This window comes from Doryrhamphus excisus, linkage group LG4, assembly GCF_037039965.1.
Source record: "Doryrhamphus excisus strain RoL-2023G ecotype Guam linkage group LG4, RoL_Dexc_Guam_v1.1, whole genome shotgun sequence".
NCBI classification, from domain to species: domain Eukaryota; kingdom Metazoa; phylum Chordata; class Actinopteri; order Syngnathiformes; family Syngnathidae; genus Doryrhamphus; species Doryrhamphus excisus.
The window spans coordinates 6,596,138-6,618,308 of record NC_136360.1 but is presented as its reverse complement, the minus strand read 5'-3'; the positions used below and the strand labels follow the sequence as shown (position 1 = coordinate 6,618,308).

At 39.4% G+C, this 22,171-nt stretch overlaps 1 protein-coding gene across 1 annotated transcript in view; it reads left to right on the top strand.

Moving 5' to 3' along the window:
* Nucleotides 1-20,381, top strand: part of yjefn3 (YjeF N-terminal domain containing 3) — a 39,428-nt gene extending 19,047 nt beyond the window's left edge. The window contains exons 2-6 of the mRNA XM_058073220.2: nt 9,894-10,002; nt 15,469-15,579; nt 18,379-18,492; nt 18,662-18,812; nt 19,846-20,381. Of these exons, the coding sequence (XP_057929203.2) occupies nt 9,894-10,002; nt 15,469-15,579; nt 18,379-18,492; nt 18,662-18,812; nt 19,846-20,042 (682 nt within the window). The 3' untranslated portion in view covers nt 20,043-20,381. The remainder of the gene's footprint in view (nt 1-9,893; nt 10,003-15,468; nt 15,580-18,378; nt 18,493-18,661; nt 18,813-19,845) is intronic.
* The last annotated feature ends 1,790 nt before the right edge of the window (nt 20,382-22,171 follow it).

Below are 22,171 nucleotides of genomic sequence, written 5' to 3'. Positions count from 1 at the left end.
ATGACGGTGAAGTGGAAAAGAACCACCTAAGGACCGGTGTCAGAGCTTCACATTGCCAGCAATAAGTCGCACTTATTTCCAGTGAGGGTTGGTCTGCAGTTTTGCTGCTGCGGTAGCTCAATATAATATGATAATAATATCATTTGTATTGGTTCTCTATCAATATTATAGTCAATAAACATGTTACAGGCCCAACAGGTCAGCTATTAGTGCCTGTAATTGTTTACATTGTTTACCGCTGGACTGAAAGTACATTTACAGTTACCTTTAATTATGTGATGTCTTTGAACGCAACCCCTCATTGCTCATAATGACAGTGTTTAAAGTGTGATTCAAATGTTCTGCTACTATTAAAGGGACGAGTGTTAGACAAGTAGACAACCCCGCCCCCAAATAAATGGCTTGTCCCCTGAAATCAGCATTTTAGAAGTGAAAACTCCACCAGAGGGCTGCATGGCGGGCTAGTGGTTAGCGCGCAGGCCTCACAGCTAGTAGACCCAAGTTCAATTCCACCCTCGGCCATCTCTGTGTGGAGTTCTCATGTTCTCATGTTCTCTCCGTGCATGCATGGGTTTTCTCCAGGTACTCCGGTTTCCTCCCACATTCCAAAAACATGCTAGGTTAATTGGTGACTCCAAATTGTCCATAGGTATGAATGTGAGTGTGAATGGTTGTTTGTCTATATGTTCCCTGTGATTGGCTGGCGACCAGTCCAGGGTGTACCCCGCCTTTCGCCACAAAGACAGTTGGGATAGGCTCCAGCACCCCCGACCCTTGTGGGGATATGCAGTAGAAAGTGAATGAATGAATGAACTCCACAGCTCATCAAGACTCATCACTCATCTCCATGGTTGTGCTGGATACATGCCAGACCGCCCCTCCCACCCCCCAGTAACCATCCAATCAGAAATGAGCCAACACGCAGCGTGGACTTTGTGGAAACAGAGAAAGTGACCCATTAGACAACTAATAATTAACAATTAAAAACAATGACTAATAAAATGTTGGTTGTTAAAATCTGTCAGTAGGATATATTTATTTACTGTTCATTTTTTCTCAAGGAGGTTGAGGAAGAGATACCGTGAATATACCATCAAAGGTTATCCTATTTGGCGATGACGCGCATTGTGGTTTTCCTCTGATGCGCATTTAAAGGCAATGACTGATGACTTGGCTGTGTTAACCCCTCTCACGCCTTCACTCCTCCCTTTTTGCCACTTGGAGGTGGCAAATGGAGGTGTGGGTGCGCAGCGCAGCGCCATACTGCGCTGCTAACGAAATTTGCAAAGTGCGCTGGCCAATTTTTTTTGCTAACAACTCCTCCTGGCCACACTGTTGTAGCTAGCTTGATTTCTTTGGGTCAAAACATAGGAACCAAAGAGGCAACGAGAAAAATTCAAAAAATTGACTGAAAAAAAAAGACTGAAAAAAATGAGAAAAAAGACAAAAACGGGAAAAATGAGAAAAAAAGAGAAAAAAATGAAAAAGCAGAAAAATTTAAAAACATTACTGAAGTAATTGTGAATTGTGAATTTTTTTACTATTGTGAAATTCGAAAAATGACATGACTGAAAAAAATGAGAAAAAAAGACAAAAACAGGAAAAATGAGAAAAAAAGAAAAAATGAAAAACAAGAAAAATTGAAAAAAATTACAAAAAATTACAAAAAAATTACAAAAGTAATCCGATTACAAAAGTAATCCGATTACAAAAGTAATCCAATTACAAAAGTAATCCGGTTACAAAAGTAATCCAATTACTAAAGTAATCCGATTACTAAAATAATCTGATTACTAAAGTAATCTGATTACTAAAGTAATCTGATTTTTTTGTAATTTTTTGTAATTTTTTTGATTTTTTTTTGTTTTTCAGTTTTTCGTGTTTTCCAGGAAAAAAGAGGAAAAAAGAGAAAAAATGAAAAACAAGAAAAATTGAAAAAATTACAAAAAATTTTAAAAAAATTACAAAAGTAATCAGATTACAAAAGTAATCCGTTTACAAAAGTAATTTGATTACTATTGTAATCAGATTACAAAAGTAATCTGATTACTATTGTAATCTGATTACAAAAGTAATCTAATTACTATTGTAGTCTGATTGCAAAAGCAATCTGATTACAAAAGTAATCTGATTACAAAAGTAATCTGATGACAAAGTAATCTGATTACAAAAGTAATCTGATTACTATTGTAATCAGATTACAAAAGTAATCTGATTACTATTGTAATCTGATTACTTTTGTAATCAGATTACAAAGTTACAAATTACAAAGTAATCCGATTACTATTGTAATCTGATTACTTTTGTAATCAGATTACAAAAGTAATCAGATTACAATAGTAATCAGATTACTTTTGTAATCAGATTACAATAGTAATCAGATTACTTTTGTAATCAGATTACTTTAGTAATTGGATTACTTTGTAATCAGATTACTTTTGTAACCGGATTACTTTTGTAATCTGATTACTTTTGTAATTTCTTGGTATTTTTTTGTATTTTTTCAATTTTTCTTGTTTTTCATTTTTTTCCTCTTTTTTTCTCATTTTTCCTGTTTTTGTCTTTTCTCATTTTTTTCAGTCATGTCATTTTTTCGAATTTCACAATAGTAAAAAAATTCACAATAGTAATCAAGTTACTATTGTTACTATTGTTAGAATAGATTACGATATTGTAATCTATTCTACAATAGATTACAATAGATTACTATTGTAATCTGTTTGCATTAGTAATTTGATTACTTTTGTAATCTGATTACTTCAGTATTTTTTTTCAATTTTTCTTGTTTTTCATTTTTTTCAATTTTTTTTCTCATTTTTCCCGTTTTTGTCTTTTTTCTCATTTTTTCAGTCATGTCATTTTTCCCATTTTTCGAATTTTTCTCGTTGCCTCATTGGTTCCTATGTTTTCACCAAAAGAAATAGGTTCTAGCTAAAACAGTGTGGCCAGGAGGAAAAGTTTTTGCAAAAAACAATTTTCTTTCAGCCTCCAACGCTCTATTGTAACAATAGTAACAATAGTAATTTGATTACTATTGTGAAGTTTTTCACTATTGTGAAATTCGAAAAATGACCTGACTGAAAAAAATGAGAAAAAAGACAAAAACGTGGAAAATGAGAAAAAAAAGAAAAAAATGAAAAATCAGTAAGTAATCAGATTACAAAGGTAGTCAAATTACTAATGCAAACAGATTACAATAGTAATCAAATTACTATTGTAATCCGATTACTGAGGTAATCAGATTACAATAGTAATTTGATTACCTCTGTGTCCTGATTACTTCAGTAATGTTTTTCAATTTTTCTGCTTTTATATTTTTTTCTCTTTTTTTCTCATTTTCAGATTACTTTGTAATCAGATTACAACAGTAATCAGATTTTTTTTGTAATTTTTTGTAATTTTTTTCAATTGTTCTTGTTTTTCATTTTTTTCTCATTTTTTTCTCATTTTTCCCGTTTTTGACTTTTTTCTCATTTTTTTCAGTCATGTCATTTTTCGAATTTCACAATCGTAAAAAAAATTCATGATAGTTATCAAATTACTATTTTTACTATTGCTACAATAGATTACAATATTGTTACTATTGTAAGCTGATGTAATCAGTAATTGTAAACCGATTAGCGAAGTAATCAGATTACAAAGGTAATCAAATTACTATTGTAATCTGATTTCCTCAGTAATCGGATTACAATAGTAATTTGATTACTATTGTAATCTGTTTGCATTAGTAATTTGATTACTTTAGTATTTTTTTCAATTTGTCTTGTTTTTCATTTTTTTTCTCTTTTTTTCTCATTTTTCCCGTTTTTGTCTTTTTTTCTCTTTTTTTCAGTCATGTCATTTTTTGAATTTCACAATAGTAAAAAAATTCACAATAGTAATCAAATTACTTTTGTTACTATTGTTACAATAGATTACAATATTGTTACTATTGTAATCGGATGTAATCCGTAATTAGATTACTGAAGTATTCAGATTACAAAGAGAATCAGAGAATTTACAGACCTTTCACAGCCTTGTAGCTCAGCCATACGATCACGTAGAAACGTCATTAATGGCTCATTTTCTAGACAAACTTCTCATCTCTGTGGCAAATTAGTTTTTTGGTTGGATGTTTAGTTTTGGCTTTATCTTCGTCAGAAGGAGGTGTGCGACATGCGACTGAAATCCACCTTGGCTCTCACTCTAATGCTAGAGCGTTGGAGGCTGAAAGAAATTTTTTTTTTGCAAAAACTTTTCCTCCTGGCCACACCGTTTTAGCTAGAACCTATTTCTTTTGGTGAAAACATAGGAATCTCTGTCCCCTTTCCAAAAATGTCCCTCTTATGGCTGAGAGATGTACGGATTGCCTTCTGTGGCAAAAAATTCTCCCATTGACAAGAGGCCATCTTTTGTTTCTCCAACTCTTTAATTGTCTATGTTTTCAACTCAGCCTCTTGCGGTCATTTCTCAACCGATTCGCAAAACGAGCAGATCTATGCGGAGCCCCAACCTTTGGGCCACTCACGGTCAATATCTCGAATGGTTTGGCCGCAAGTATCTTCTGTTCGACTTGAGGCATTCAGGCTTTTCAGTGATTTGTGCTCATTCATTGTCAATATGGCCGCCACCTGCTGCAGTAGAATGTTTAACCCTTTTCTCCTCTTCCTCCCAGGCGCTCCCTTTTAAAACGACCGTGTGTAGTCATGTGCGATGACAATGATTCCCTTCCCGGCTGATACCATACATCTCATGTACAGTGAAGAAAATAAGTATTTGAACACCCTGCTATTTTGCTATTTCTCCCACTTAGAAATCATGGAGGGGTCTGAAATTTTCATCGTAGGTGCATGTCCACTGTGAGAGAGATAAACTAAAAAGAAAAATCCAGAAATCACAGTGCATGATTTTTTAACAATTTATTTGTGTGATACAGCTGCTAATAAGTATTTGAACACCTGAGAAAATGAATGTTAATATTTGGTACAGTAGCCTTTGTTTGCTATTACAGAGGTCAAACGTTTCCTGTAGTTTTTCACCAGGTTTGCACACACTGCAGGAGGGATCTTGGCCCACTCCTCCACACAGATCTTCTCTAGATCAGTCAGGTTTCTGGGCTGTCGCTGAGAAACACGGAGTTTGAGCTCCCTCCAAAGATTTTCGATTGGGTTCAGGTCTGGAGACTGGCTGGGCCATGCTAGAACCTTGATATGCTTCTTACGGAGCCACTCCTTGGTTTTCCTGGCTGTGTGCTTCGGGTCGTTGTCGTGTTGGAAGACCCAGCCACGACCCATCTTCAATGCTCTGACAGAGGGAAGGAGGTTGTTCCCCAAAATCTCACAATACACGGCCCCAGTCATCCTCTCTTTAATGCAGTGCACTCGTCCTGTCCCATGTGCAGAAAAACACCCCCAAAGCATGATGCTACCACCCCCATGCTTCACAGTAGGGATGGTGTTCTTCGGATTGTACTCTTCATTCTTCTTCCTCCAAACACGCTTATTGGAATTATGACCAAAAAGTTCTATTTTGGTCTCATCTGACCATAAAACTTTCTCCCATGACTCCTCTGTATCATCCAAATGGTCATATGCAAACTTAAGACGGGCCTTGACATGTGCTGGTTTAAGCAGGGGAACCTTTCGTGCCATGCATGATTTCACATCATGACGTCTTAGTGTATTACCTACAGTAACCTTGGAAACGGTGGTCCCAGCTCTTTTCAGGTCATTGACCAAGTCCTGTCGTGTAGTTCTGGGCTGATTCCTCACCTTTCTTAGAATCATTGAGACCCCACGAGGTGATATCTTGCATGGGGCTCCACTCCGATTGAGATTGACCGTCATGTTTAGCTTCTTCCATTTTCTAATGATAGCTCCAACAGTGGACCTTTTTTCACCAAGCTGCTTGGTAATTGCTCCGTAGCCCTTTCCAGCCTTGTGGAGGTGTACAATTTTGTCTCTGGTGTCTTTGGACAGCTCTTTGGTCTTCGCCATGTTACAAGTTAAAGTCTTACTGATTGTATGGGGTGGACAGGTGTCTTTATGCAGCTAACGACCTCAAACAGGTGCATCTGATTCAGGATGATACATGGAGTGCAGGTGGACTTCTAATGGGCAGACTAACAGGTCTTTCAGGGTCAGAATTCTAGATGATACACAGGTGTTCAAATACTTATTTGCAGCTGTATCACACAAATAAATTGTTAAAAAATCATGCATTGTGATTTCTGGATTTTTCTTTTTAGTTTATCTCTCTCACAGTGGACATGCACCTACGATGAAAATTTCAGACCCCTCCATGATTTCTAAGTGGGAGAAATAGCAAAATAGCAGGGTGTTCAAATACTTATTTTCTTCACTGTATCTGGGAGATTTTAAAACTTCTATCTTTCTAATTAAGCACCTCAAATGACTGGCGTATGAGAATATCAACATTTTCATAGATCCATCATACAGCATTAAGCTGCCCTTTAGTACTGCATGACAATGCAAGTGCTGCATGCAATTGTAAAACAACACGACATCATGTGCAGACACCACAGGAGTGCATGGCCATATTCACTACATTGCTAGGTGCTAGCATGCTAATTGCTAGCATTTTAGCATTTAAGCTAATTTATTCCTGTCGAAAGGCAAATACACACATGGCATTATGCAGGGAGGTTATAGGACAGCCTTGACACTTTGGGTACTTGAGGCTCTCTTGCTAGGTGCCAGCATGATAACCGTTAGCATATTAGTATTTTAGCTAATTTACTCATGTCTAAAGGCAAATACACACATGGCATGATGTAGGGACACTATGGGACTGCCTTAACACTTTTGGGACTTGGTGCTTTCTTGCTAAATGTTACCATGCTAACTGTTAGCACGTTATTATTTTGACTTTTTTATGCATATCTAAATGAAAATACATACATGGCAGCATATGTGGACACTAGTAGCATTTAGCATGGTGACTACTATCTTGCTAGGTGTCACCATGCTAACTGTTAGCATGTTGGAATTTTGGCTATTTTACTCCTGTGTAAATGCCTACATACACGTGACATGATGTAAGAATGCTTGCTTTTGCATGTTTGCTTTTTTGCCAAATTCCTCATGTAATGTACACACGGCATTGCTTGGCGGCGTGGCACAGAAGACACCGGGCCCGAGGTTCACAGCACAGATTGCATGCCCATCAAAATTTCCACGGGAATTTACTTGTCTTCCTATTATTATTTCTTTTTGAACCAGTTCCCTTGTGTTTTTCTCCTCAGAGCCTCTTGGCAAGCAGCTCTGCCACAGTTATTTTAATCCGGCTCCTTATCGCTGTAGCACATCACATCGGAAAGGTGGAAATTAAGTCAAGGAAGATGGGGGGTTGATGGTGAGGAGGCGTCGCTGCTTCCACTGCTTCTCAGTGTTTGTGCAAAATAGAGGCTCTGTTCCCTTGGGTGTGCACATTTTATATATGCTGCACACACTATACAGGAACATGCCTGTCATTGCCAAGTAATCCGCGTGTTTGAGAGCTTATTCTGGCACATGCTATGTTGTTTAGTACATTTTGTTATTGTATTTTCTGGTTCATGTACTCCCAACATATGTACCCTCTCCATTTTTATGCTTACAGTTTCATGTAAGGTGTTGCAGATTTATTAAAAGCTGCCTGTTATCCAAAGTTAGGGATGTCAAAAGTGATTTTTTTTGCACATTCTACAATTTGAATTTTACAATTTAACTCAAACAAGCTAAAAATGGTGGGGAAATCAACTGTAATCAACAGTATAAAGTTAAAATATTGAGAGAAAAAAAAACAGTAATTTGATGAAAATAAAGCAGCGTCAACTTAAAATATTATAATGAATAGTTGTAATTTTGGAAAAAGTATGAAAGAAAATTTACAAGAAGAAATAAATTGTCAAAGAAACAACAACAACAGCAGCTGTCATTTTATGAATAAGTTAAATCAAATATTATTTTTGTTACATCAATATTATGAGAAACACACAAAACTGAATATTTTTTAATTCTGACAAAAAAGCCCAAATATGATGGGATTAAAGTTATAATATTGCAAGATGAAAATGTACAAGGATTATTCACAAAGAAAGTTGAAATGTTCTGAAAAAAAACACTCTTTAACACCACAGTACAGTACAAATCCTCTGAAAGCGACAGTAACAACTAAGCAGTGTACTGGTCTTATTATTTCAAAGTTGCGAGTGCTTTGGTTTTTCATTTGTTGTTGTATTTTGTGTTTTCTTACTGTTTCTGACGACTTTCATGTGTGAGTGACTTCGGTGTAATTTAGGTGTAAGATCCGACCAAAACTGGACTTACAGTATTGGTAAATGAATACTCTCTGACAGTGTAAGAAAAGTAAGCATTGTTTTTGTATCTCTAGTAACAGCAGCAACACAAATGTGAGATTTATTGTGTACTGACACAAACTAGACTTCTCCTTGGGGACCATCAGTATAGAAGCGAAGCCCACTTGAGGTAATCCTTTTGTCTCATTGGAGCCTGTGGGGCTGAGGTGATCTTTGCAAAGATCAACTTGTCCCAGTGACTCAGGAAACATCCCTGAGGTGAGCTGTGGGTGACAGCTGCTGAAGCTCCACTGGCTCAGGTAAATGCCAGGAGCCCCACTTGGATACGCCGATACACAAAAACTCACACAAGGACAGACAAAGCCTTAAGGGAAACTAAAAGCTACACAAACAGGATTAGCATTGGCGACTGTCACCAGGGACTTAGATTGCACACAATGTGTGTACAAACTTCACACCACACAAACTATAACTCACCTCTGTAGAGCAGCAACAATAAAATATCATCAAGGTTAACAAACAATTTACCAGGTTATAATGTGGTGACAAGTTTCCCTTGAGGCGGGAATACGGTTACAAACATCAAATGTTTTGATTGTCACAGTCCAAGATGTATTAATTTCCAATATAACATATTAATGATTGTAATTTGCAGTAGGCTAGATCTGCAATGCTTTACTTTCCTCTATCATTTGGCGAAATGGCTTAACGACAATATAGAAACACCTAAAAACACTAGAACCACAACAAAAAACATCACTAAACTAACAGTGTCATCTTTGTAACGGTTGAGTTCATTACCTTAGATTGTGTAGGCTGTTTTCCTCCAACCCCTAAGGAGATTAATTAAGACTCCCATGTGGGAACGCACTAATTATTTCATCATCCACTGTTATGGCCCTATGGAAATGCAGTGCTGATATCAACCGCTAGATGTCAGTAAAGTTCTAGTGTAAGTAGGTCACTACAATACTGGTCTATGGTGTGGAAGTTGCTCATGCTAGCAGTCTCGCATGTGTGGTGTCTACACAAAGAGAAATACACAATAAGTGTGGTGACAAGAGCACACAATCATCAGGGATAGAGCAGTCCCTGTGTGAACACTGCAATACAAATACAGTCAATATGCAACCATGCAGCGGCCACGTGCAAATACTTTTTATGGTTCACATCACATAGTCAGTCTGCTTTTGGGGAGAGTTCTAAGCGTCATGGTCTGGGGCTGCATGAGTGCTGTTGGCACTGGGTAGCTGTGGTTCAGTAAACCCTTCATTCATTAATTTTCTACTGCTTATCCTCACAAGGGTCGTGGCTATGATGGAGCCTATACCAGCTGACTTTGGACAAGAGGCGGGGTACATCCAGGACTGGTCGCCAGCCAATCACAGAGCACATATAGACAAACAACCATTCACACTCACATTCATACCTATGGACAATTTGGAGTCACCAATTAACCTAGCATGTTTTTGGAATGCAGGCCTGCGTGCTAACCACTCATCTACCGTGCAGCTGGTGTTTATCATATGCAGCATATTGAAGATAAACACCTGGAATAACCACATCATTGCATCCCCTTCTCTCTGCTTTCTAGTAAAGACGAGGCCACTGCCATTGAGACGGAACTGTTAAGGGACTACAGGTTTGGACAACAGCAGCTGATTGAGATTTGGGGACATGCCTGTGCTCTCGCCATTTCGAAGGTTTGCACTTTAACCTTTATACCTGTATTCACACCTTTATCCAGATTTGCACCAAAAGAGTTTTTCCTTGGTTTGTGTTGTTGTTGTGGAGATCGGTTATTTTTATTTTAGGATAATAGTTACATCAAAATTCATTCAATCATTCATTTTCTACCGCTTTTCCTCACAAGGGTCGCGGGGGTGCTGGAGCCTATCCCAGCTGTGTTCGGGCGAGAGGCGGGGTACACCCTGGACTGGTCGCCAGCCAATCACAGGGCACATATAGACAAACAACCATTCACACTCACATTCATACCTATGGACAATTTGGAGTCACCAATTAACCTAGCATGTTTTTGGAATGTGGGAGGAAACCAGAGTACATGGAGAAAACCACGGGGAGATCATGCAAACTCCACACAGAGATGGCTGAGGGTGGAATTGAACCCTGGTCTTCTAGCTGTGAGGGCTGCGCGCTAACCACTCGTCCGCCGTGCTGCCCTAGTTACATAAAAATAAAACAGACAAATAAAATATATGGGCCTCACACTTGAGAGTTAAGTGCATGAATAATAATATACAAAATGATTCCACACTTTCATACAGGTGATCCCATTATTTGATACTATCTCTGAAGTACTCCTACCCATCATCCAGTGTCACTGGTGTTCACACATGGCAAAAAGCCTTGAAAAAGCCTGCTTTTAAGAGCAGAGTGAAAGGGCCAAATGGGACGAGAAGAGGTGAGTGGGAGCTAAGACAGGCAGAGTGGCAGAGACAGGAAATGTGTGATTCAAACCACCATATCCACTTCCCCTTTTTATCCTGGTCCAGCGGCCAAGCTCACCAACGTAGCCTGACTGAACAAACACGGCCAGGCCGCGCACGCACCACCACTGCCCACAGCCACCAGCGGCACACCGCCGCTTGCATGACATCACCGCTATTTGAAGACAATTACTGTAAGGGGAGATGCAGACAGTCTGATGTGGCCCATTTCACAGCCGACCTACTGCTGTTACTGTGTCCAGAAATACCACACCAGTAACACACACACACACACACACCTCCACCTTTTGCTTGCCAGACAGATTATAGGTTCTCTGTAAGTAAATCCCCTCCACCGCCGCCACACTCAGCAGAACCAGACTGTGGGCTTCTGTATCAGTCTGAGGCCGTTCATCACCTGAGTGGAGACGAGAGACGTTTTGTTGCCCCACAGCAGTAAATCTCCACTTTACACAAGGTCCGACACAGCTTTACTTTCTCATATATATATAAAAAAAACCCTCCAGGGTTCGGTGTATTTGTTATTTCAGGGGCTTCGTAGTGTTTTCTCCAGACTTGATTGGAGGTGAAAATGCATATGGGGTATCCCCATGGCGGCTGTATGACCCCACTGACATTACACCCATTGAGGCCTTGCTTAACACTGGGATCAGACACTCACTTTGATGAAACAATAAACCCTTTTTTTTTGGGGGGGGGGGGGGGGGGGTGCTGTGGAAATGTGATTACATTTTATTTTCTTAAACTTCATGTCTTTGCCAGCTGGGTCTGCTCTGGAAACTAAATTGGTGTATACTTGATACAGTAGGTGCCACCAGACGGCTTTATGTGACATAAACACATACGGTAGAAATAATTTGTTGTTTTACAATTATAATTTTACCTGCAGAAAACATGGGATGAAATGGGATAAATAAACATTTACGCTTACTGTTACCACAAAAAACACAATGTCGTACCGTTATTTCTTGAATTCAGTAGTTTCTTACATCAAGTGCGTTTTTCTTTTGATCACAGCTATAGAAATAACACAAAATGGGGCCAAATAAAGATGTGAGTCCCAGCAGTTTGATAAAGAAGGCAAAACAAAGCAATCCCTTTCATTCCTTTCCATTCATTTACCATCATTTCTGGTAGATAAGCCACACAGCCATTAAATTTAGACAGAAAACAGATTTCTACATATATAAGCCAAAGTCTACATCATAAAATGAACATCAAATGCACAGAAATAAGTTACACAGAAATATTTTTAAAACTTTTTTATAAAATAAATGCTTTTTTTCCAAACAATGTGTACCAAGCAATGGTGCAACATGGCTATTTAAATAGTACACAATAGAATAGAATAGAACATGTAACATAGATATCAGTACCCTACCGGAAAAGTCATTCATTGCCTTCTAAAACCACCTTTGTGTGTCATAATTCCTTTGTCACACACGTTGTCGGTCTCTCTCTCTTTCAGTGTGCTCTGTGTCCTCATCTTCATCTGGCAATACTCCAAAACCTGTTGATGACACTGTTTTTTCTGCTCGACGCTGAAAGGATATCCCAACAGATTTATACAAAAGTTGCACAAATAGCCAAATCCATTACCTTTAACTCAAAAGCGGCTTCATATGCATTTCTTCGTGTTTTCAATAATGGAAGATTGCGACAACCAGGTTGCCACTGTGCGTGCAACGCGATCGCTACACAAATCCTTATATGTACCCTCTTTGCAATCTTGGAGGTATATTTATGATGTTTGATTGAATCACATTTAATTTTAGTATAAATGTTGCTTGTTAGTGGTTACTCAACAAGATCGACAGGGTTAGCAAACACAGAGAAAGGTGGCTTATCTGCATTTTTTGGGTTGTTTCCTGAACTTTTTTTTGCCATTATGATGGTCTTAGTAATAACATTTTTGCAAAAAACTATTTGAACAATTAGTAGTAGTTCTGAAATATACAAGATAGCAGAAGCAAGTAATGTTCTTTCCCAGAACACACAGTACATTTTGTTCTTTGAGTTGAATTGATTGAGAAATTGCATTGTTATTACATGCTGGTAAGAAAAAGAGATAAAAATAATCTTGTCTAGTCATTAGTTTTGTTTGTCAGACTGAACCAGGCTTGTTTTGTAATTAAAATAAGAGCCATGCATCTTGAGTGAACATCCTGAAATGATTGCACTCTGCTCCCTTTATAGCGGCTCGCATCCAACACTATTCGACGTGGAATAGCTTCTCCAGCAGCATGAAACATTTCCATGGCCGATATCAACCATCTTCCTGATAGACATGCTCCCATAGAGATGCTCACTTGAATAAGTGTGCGCAATAAAAGAGAGGCCATAAAGGGAAAAAAAACCACACGTGGAGACCATACAAAGGAGAGAACAAATACGACGATCATCCAAAAACACATAACATTTAGAAGCTGCTATTGTTTTTCTAGGGGCCGTGAACTGTGCAGCATGCAGCTTTATCAGCTGAACATACAACACATGATACTTGTTTTTAAAAATGTACTCACCACTACCTGGCCTGGTGACGCATTCACAAAATCCTGTCCAAAGCTGTAACACCGCCCATCTCAAGAGTACAACGATACAATCCCTCGCTGCACTGTAAAAGACTCGAAAGTCAGCAGAAGTCAGACCTCAGACTGTAAAAAATGCAACGGGATGCCACTTAAAGTAGTATTTGCACATGATGAAGCACTGTGCAACACCAAAAAACACTTTAATGCAGGTATCTTCAAGGTTTTCTAATCTTTAGACAAATGGTGAATGACTTATGGCCAATTAGTTGCTAAATCCCACCCGTGCCCCTTCAATGACATTTACCTTGATGGCAGTTACGTTTACCCATTTTACAGACAGTCTTTGTCCCTTAACTGTGAGTATCATAGTTGGAACTCGACAAATATTGAGCAGAAAAGGACAAAGAAAAGCATATTTTCAATGGTACGTTTATCTTCAAAGCCCTGGCAGATGGCTCTCAGGACAAGGCCAAGGTTATTTTTATGGACTGTCACTGTGAGTTGAATTGTCACCGGAGCACAATGAGTCTCAAATGCCACATGCAGGACTGAGATGGAGAACATGAAGAATGTAGAGAATGTGCTGGAGCACTGCAAGTATTTTTTTATTGTCATTTATACAGTGGTAACTTGGCATGCGAGTGTCCCGACTAACATGTTTTGTTTTTTTTTAATACAAGCTGTCTCTCAGCTGCGAACTAAAATTTGGGTTACGAGCTGCTAGGCAGGGCCGAAGACGGCTATTTGGAGGGCTTGTGTCACCTTAATATGCGGGGGGAGAAAGCACACACACAACACTCAATGAGATAGTAATAAAGGCTTGCATGTTATTATTATTATCATTAGTAGTATCATTCATTCATTTTCTACCGCTTATCCTCACAAGGGTCGCAGGGGTGCTGGAGCCTATCCCAGCTGTCTTCGGGCGAGAGGCGGGGTACACCCTGGACTGGTCGCCAGCCAATCACAGGGCACATATAGACAAACAACCATTCACACTCACATTCATACCTATGGGTCCGGTTTCCTCCTACATTATTATCATTTATTAACAATTTATTAGTGTTTGTGCTTGAACTGCTGTGTTCATCAAACAGAATAAATGGACAGAATAAAACATGTTGCATACTTCCATACTGTTATTTGTAATGTTAGTTTACCTTACTATTGTCTACTGGTTGTACATTGGGTTTGTTTTTTTATACAATAACAGAATGTTTAGGAACAAAAATTAGCATAAAGCATATTATCCAGTCTCATGTTCATAGGTATATTAAACATGTTAAAATCTTTCAAAGATATGCTTATTTTAGATTTTAAAAATGTATTTTTATCTGCAATTAATTCGACTTTAACTATGGACAAAATACGATCAATTAACATTACATTTTTTAATTGATTGACAGCCCTAATTTGAATTTAGCATGAAAGATGTGCAGCATCATAAAAATAGAAAGCTAGCTGAATAGACGGTGCTTTATCTGCATGGGAAATTGAATTTGTACGGTCCGTCTCCTGCTTCTCTAGCCTTACTATGTAACACCATCTGCCTTTTGCGGCCCTCAGGGGCCACAAGGGCCTCGTCTGGATTTCCATTGAGACCACAACATGATTGCAATAACTGCTGCCGTCTCTTCAACTTGGATTCACCACTTTTGTAAATAGGCTCCAGAGGGAGATGACCTTATTCCTGTGAATTTATTAGTGGGTGTAGAAGTGTGTAAGATGTCCTTCGGGCTAATTTTATTAGTGGAATTAATTTAGCAAAGCCAAAACCTGAAGCTGGAATATTGTGAGTCTCCGTCAGCTAAACCTGCATGAAAGGTTCTGATTACGTTGACACGGCACACTGTCGCCTGCCACGGTTTATGACTTGGATTGAATTGTTCATGGTGGTTATTTTTTGACCACAGTATCCACAGATACAGATAGAGGGAAGCATCCTGTTGGGAAGGCACAGGTATTTGTTCCTGGAGGTGGCACGCCTGGCATGTGGCTTTTTGTGAAGGGGGCATATCAAATAACATGCAGTGCATAAGAATCATTTAAGTCTGATGGATACATACCAAATATTTATTGCCTTACAATACCCCTTTCTATTTTTCTCCCCTGTGAGACTTTGGCCCTCGTTTCTAAGCATCAGATTCTATTTTTGCTCTTTTTCCAGGCCTACCCACTCAACTCTCTAGCAAAGAAGCAGCCGACAGTGCTGGTGATCTGTGGACCGGAGCAAAACGGTTCCATTGGTCTGGTGTGTGCACGACACCTGCGCATTTTTGTAAGTATTGTACAGTAAAACGGAGGTAATCTACTGTATATATGTATGCAATTTTGAAACGTATAACATTCATTCATTCATTCATTTTCTACCGCTTTTTCCTCACGAGGGTCGCAGGGGGTGCTGGAGCCTATCCCAGCTGTCTTCGGGCGAGAGGCGGGGTACACCCCGGACTGGTCGCCAGCCAATCACAGGGCACATATAAACAAACAACCATTCACACTCACATTCATACCTATGGATAATTTGGTCAATTAACCTAGCATGTTTTTGGAATGTGGGAGGAAACCGGAGTACCCGGAGAAAACCCACGCATGCACGGGGAGAACATGCAAACTCCACACAGAGATGGCCGAGGGTGGAATCGAACTCTGGTCCTCATAGCTGTGAGGTCTGCACGCTAACCACTAGCCCACCGTGCCGCCACATATAACATATTTAACAATAAAAAATATGATCGCTCAATGTGGATTTTGCATTTGGGGCAAGTGGATCAGTGCCCCAGGAGAGTTTACAGTGTTACAGTGAGTTCCGTTCTCATCTCTACAGAACAGTAGCATCATGCAACGTTCAAAAACAGGTGCACCGCACCTAGTAGATGTCGGGACCAAGAAGCTGGGGGACCTGTAGCTGAGGAGTTAACAGATGGGCGTGGTTGCCGTTGCCTACTGTATGCTCTGTCCTATACGCTGTCATCGAATGCCTCGGCTTTTTGTCCCCTTTTAGACAGACTGTCCCTCACTTGAATATCTGTACATCACGTCGTTGTGCCTACCTACTTACGGTAGCAATGCTGAATGATCACATTTTGGTCAAGATCTACAGTAGAACAAACTGTTCTGGACAAAAAAAAAATCTAGGTTTAACTAGCATCAAGATTAACAGTCTCCTGGAATATAATTCCGACTCCTGTAAACGTCTCTCCTAGCAGTTATCCCATTACCCTCTCGGCAAGAGCCCTCAGACAGTCATGACATCACGCTGTTGTTACTCTCGTTAATACCGTCTGCACGTGACGCTCCTCGGCCAAAATGTGATGTCATGTTGAGCGTCATGTCTGCCCCTCAGGCCTCACATGCGCTGATATTTCAGGACAAATTGTTATTTTTGGAGGCGGGTTTGAGTATCAGACATAAAAGTGTAAAAGGATATGCATCTTTGATTTTTACAATTGAAATTATCTACAGACTTTACCATATGTCTGTCGTTCATGTGATTTATTGGTGGTTAAAACGGTTAGATGGACTTTGCTTACAATGGTACGCCGTGTTGCTACCATGAGTCATGTAACTCATCACTTATGCTGCCATCTTTTCCTCCCTCATTTTTCAATCTTACCATTTGTCTTTCCTTGCATACTTTTCTGCTCCTCCGGGACCACGTTTGCCATAGTTTGCGCTGAGAAGAGAAACTCGATCGCGTTGCCCTGAGAATTGCTCCCCTGGTGTTGGCGTGAGCATGAGCGTGAGCAGACAACTTTAAGATGTTAGCAACATGTCATATACCCACCAATTTTAATTACTAACTTGGTTTTATAGATCACCTATTCAGCATCTTGCAAACGTGAGTTCATCCCTCACATTTCAGCACCCATTTTAATAAGTATATCTTCTCATGGTACAATATTACATACATTAAAATAGTACAGCTTGTAAAGCAGGGTGTATTTACTATGCACTCAAAATGAAAAAATAGCTGGCAAAACGAGATAGTAAGATAATAGTGTTTGGCCTACAATCAAGCATAGTGGTGGTAGCGTCATGGTCTGGGGCTGCATGAGTGCTGTTGGCACTATGTAGCTGCGGTTCAGTAAACCCTTCATCCATTCATTTTCTACCGCTTATCCTTACAAGGGTCGCGGCCATGCTGGAGCCTATCCCAGCTGTCTTTGGGTGAGAGGCATGCTCTGTGATTGGCTGGTCTTCAGCCAATCACAGAGCACATATAGACAAACAACCATTCACACTCACATTCATACCTATGGACAATTTGGAGTCACCAATTAACCTAGCATGTTTTTGGAATGTGGGAGGAAACTGAGTACCCGGAGAAAACCCATGCATGCACGGGGAGAGCATACAAACTCCACACAGAGATGCCCAAGTAGGGATTCGAACCCGGGCATGATATATAAAAATAAGTGAACTATGTTGATTAGGAAAAAATAGACTCATATTTCTTATTTTGAAGCAGTGTCACCTCGTGCCAGACGCACGAGGAGAATATGCAAACTGGAGGTGGGGGGGCACGCTAACCACTCGACCACTGTGAAGCCGCTGCGCAGCCAGTAAACATAAGTAGTAAACATGAATTCCGACATCCACTGTGACATTTTGAAGCAAAGCGTAGCAGTTTGAAAACATGATAATGACCCCAAACAGGGCTGCAAGCTGTGACAATGCTAGTATGCTGACTATAATAGTCAACTGTAATCAGAATGATTTGATTAAAGCTACGACTAAAAAAAAAAAATTTCAACAGTCATCATACTGACAGGCAACATGCGTGTTTAAAGATTTGTGTAAAGGTCAAAGATCACAGGTGCTTCCTGCTGAACATCACAGAACGCTAGTTTCATGGGCATCTGGATTTCTACTCTTCCCCCGTCTATAAGGCAGCCATTTATTCAGGAAGCAGACAGCAGAAAACCGCAACTTGTCGAACATCGGTGGACGTATGCGTCTCCAGCTACCGATCAAATGTACTGTGCGTCGTTCCCCCCCCCCCCACACCCCCCAAAAAACTGGCTTGATGATTACATAATCTGTACCATCACTTTCATTTTGTCGTGACATTCAGGAATATGAGCCGACCATCTACCACCCAAAGCGATCCTCTCATAGTCTGCACCAGGATTTCACGGTTCAGTGTGAGAAAATGGACATCCCTTTCCTCTCTTATCTACCCACAGAGGTAAGCGTCAATTATAACTCAATTTATTTTCATACTTTGACACATTTGCAAGGTTCTTAGGACAAAAGTAGACTCCACCTTAATCTGATCGTCAATTGGACCTATATGAACCACTACCCACGCCCCAAAAAAGTCCTATTGGCATGTTTTTTATTTTTAATTTTTACAGGTCCAGCTCATAAATGACGCTTACAACCTGGTGATTGATGCAATGCTGGGACCCCAGGATGACTCTGTCGACATTAAGGAGCCCTACTCTGGGATTCTGGTCACTCTCAAGCAGGTCAAGATCCCCATAGCTAGTGTGGACATGCCCTCAGGTGAGTGTTGCAGTTACAGTTTTTCTCGATTGTTTACACACAATTTGAGACACAATGACCACAACATATTACCAATGCACCAACTCCATGAACCAAGTCTGCTAAACTATAACCACAATTCCTGCTTTACACTCAGACTGCAGATCTACAACACACTTTTTTCCAAAACACTACACACAATTCTCTGAGTTTTGGCACAATTTTCATGAAGTAAACTTCTTGTTATTGATTGATTTTTTTGTTGATGATTATTATTATTTCTTGAACTGAAGCTGTATACATTTAGATGCAGACCACTGTATGTGGAACTTTGTGTTGGCTGTGATGAACACTTCATAGATTTTTTTTCTGTGAAAAATAAAAATATATATTTCTGTGTAATTTTGTGTTCTGAGTAAAAGAAATACCAAAAAAAACCAAAAACACAATTCTAAAACATTTTGCAAGAAGTGTCACACTGAACACAAAAAGGCATGAGTCATGATGAATATTATGTAATCACAGTGTTTTACACAGAGCACATCAGTGTTCAACTGGTTCATATAAATGTTTGTTCATATAGTGGTTTGTGCATCATTTGGAGACAAAACACCATTTTGAGAAGAATGAAGACTGTTTTGGATGTAAAGTTTCATTTTGCAGGAGAATTGAGGGTTTTTCAGAAATGTGTGAGTGATTTTTTCATTTGTGTGTAGAGTTCTGAAAATATGAGGCATCCTTTCAGAAAATGTATTTAAACAATCGAGAAAAACTGTAAACTACACAAACAAAAGTTGACTCGGCAATTTTCCATCATCCAAAGAACTTGGTCCACCATTCAGTCAAATCATTACAGCTGATTTTGCTTCACTTGGTATAGTTCTTCAGTGAATCAATGAAAGACTCTGAGAGTAGAACTGTGAACTGATTATGTGATGCACTCAATTGTAATCTGATGCATGTTCAAATGAAATTAAACCATTACCATTACCAGTATTGTATAGTCTTTGTGTATTATCTGTCTGATAAATGTCCTCATCCTCTTGTTACCCAGGTTGGGATGTTGAGGAGGCAAATCAGGACGGGATAAGCCCAGAAGTGCTCATCTCGCTGACAGCACCAAAGAAATGCGCTATGAGTTTCTCGGGCAAGCATTTCTTGGCCGGACGCTTCCTGCCTTATGATATCCAGAAAAAGTACGACCTCAACCTTCCAGAATACCCGGGCACAGACTCTCTCATCGAACTGTAACACTCGGGGAAACATTTTGAGAGCCAGTTAGTCCATTCTTTACAGATGAAAATGTCTCATCCGTGTGTTTCGGGATTTAGCCGCATTTAGTGTTCAGGGGCAGTAGAGGGATTTACAGTAGAACCTGTGACCTGATATCTTTTTAGGGAGGTGTTTCTGTGTCAGTCTCTGCATATAAGAACTGTAGCATTATACATTTTGGATTTGGATTGTTTGATACTGAAGTGTGCTACTGTTTATTTTGTTTGTTGAAAAATATATTGCATTATTTTTGTTTCTCTTATTTGCTTTTACAAAAAAAATCTTGTTGTCTAATAATAAAATATCAACTTAACGGCTGGTCGAGTTCCAGTTTTGTCAATGATTTTTTTTTAAAATACTGTTTTCACCCAAATGTTAGACATATTTTTGACCTAGAAAAAATAGTCTTATATTCGGCATCTAACAAAGTATCCCCGTAAGTCAGAGCTTTTCTTCCTGCCTCTCACACACACACCAGTAACCTGGAACTCTGAGCCAGGTATTTAAATGTAAAAAGAAAATAGTTAAATCTATCTACTAAATTGGAATTGGCAATGAACCCCTCCAGTTTGAATACCCCCACTTACTAGTTTTTCTTCTCATTGCTTCCTTACTGGGTTTGATTTGGTAATAAACTGGCATGATAAGCCAAGAAGCTGCTCCAGACAAAAAATATAGACGTGTCATTAGAGAGTGCAGAGCTGCTGGTTTTAATAACCGAGTGAAACTCCTTAATGAGTGAGCTCATTGGTGTTTATGTTCAAACAGGAGCATCATTTTAATGTTAATACACCAAATCCAACTGTGTTGATGTTTGAGTGGGTGTTAAAAAAGTAGGAATGTCATATTTCCACTACTTGGTGGTATTAAACTGTCAGCTGACAAGCGTTTTTGAGAAATACGACTGAACACCATGTGGCGCTGCTTTTAATGCCTGTCAGGAAACAACAGACTTTTGTAAAAGAATACTTTAGTAACAATCTTTGGTTGTCAGCTGCCCGAGGAATTTAATACAGTAAACCTCGGATATATCGGAGTGAATTGTTCCCACTGGTTTTGTCCGATATAAGCGAAATCCATTATATGCGTATACCGGAAAATGTCCGTTTTACGCATATATCGGATTTATATCTGGTATATGCGTAAATCGGATTTTATCCGTTATAAAAAGGCACTTCGTTGACTATGTTTCCAATGTACCTGGACTGGGCAATGAAAAGAGACGTAAGGTAATGAGAATTTAACTTTATTGGACTCTGAGCATAACAAATTGTTAATTAAGCCAGGCCCTGTTACGCCCGTCAGGCCTACGTTATTTCCAATAGTGAGGTTAAGATCTCATTCACTGCTGTGCTAGTATTATTGACGTCACTCACTTTTATATTTGTCCTAAATCTGGAGCCAGGAGAAAGACAATAGCCAGTGACATCAACAAGATTAGCATAACGTAGGCCTATGTGATCTTAACCTCACTACTGTTTTGGGATTTAGCGACGTGAATATATATCGCGCAGGCAACGCTGAAAATGACGTCGTATAGCGGCCTGTCACGATTCGGCGAATCGGAGCGCCACGATGCGGCCATCCGATATATGCGAGGGAAATTGGAACGGGACTGGAGATTTTATCCGAAATAGGCGAAATCCGTTATAAAAAATCCGATATATGCAATGAATTTTTATTGGAAATGCATTACAGAAAAATCGGTTCTTTTTTATCTGTCCGTTGTGAGCGAATTTCCGATATATCCGAGGTTTACTGTAGCTGACCATCTCATTCAAAATACTTTCATGACGACAACTGAGGTCTATTATAAAGAACTTTAAACAATTCCAATATGGAACTATATGATGATGGTATCTATTGTCGGAACGAGGCCCAATTAGGCTGTGGCCAGAACATTAACACTGTAATTAGTGACCAGTGTAAACATCACCTCACATTGAATAAACAAAGTACACATGGAGCTAAGTCATCTCAAATCCAGATAGCTGGAAGCCACTGGGATGAGTGGCTTTGTTTACAAAATTCTGGTACATGATAGTGAAAAGGCCTTTGGGCTGCTTACACAGCTGGACTTTGGTATGTCGGAGTCATCATGCTCAGTG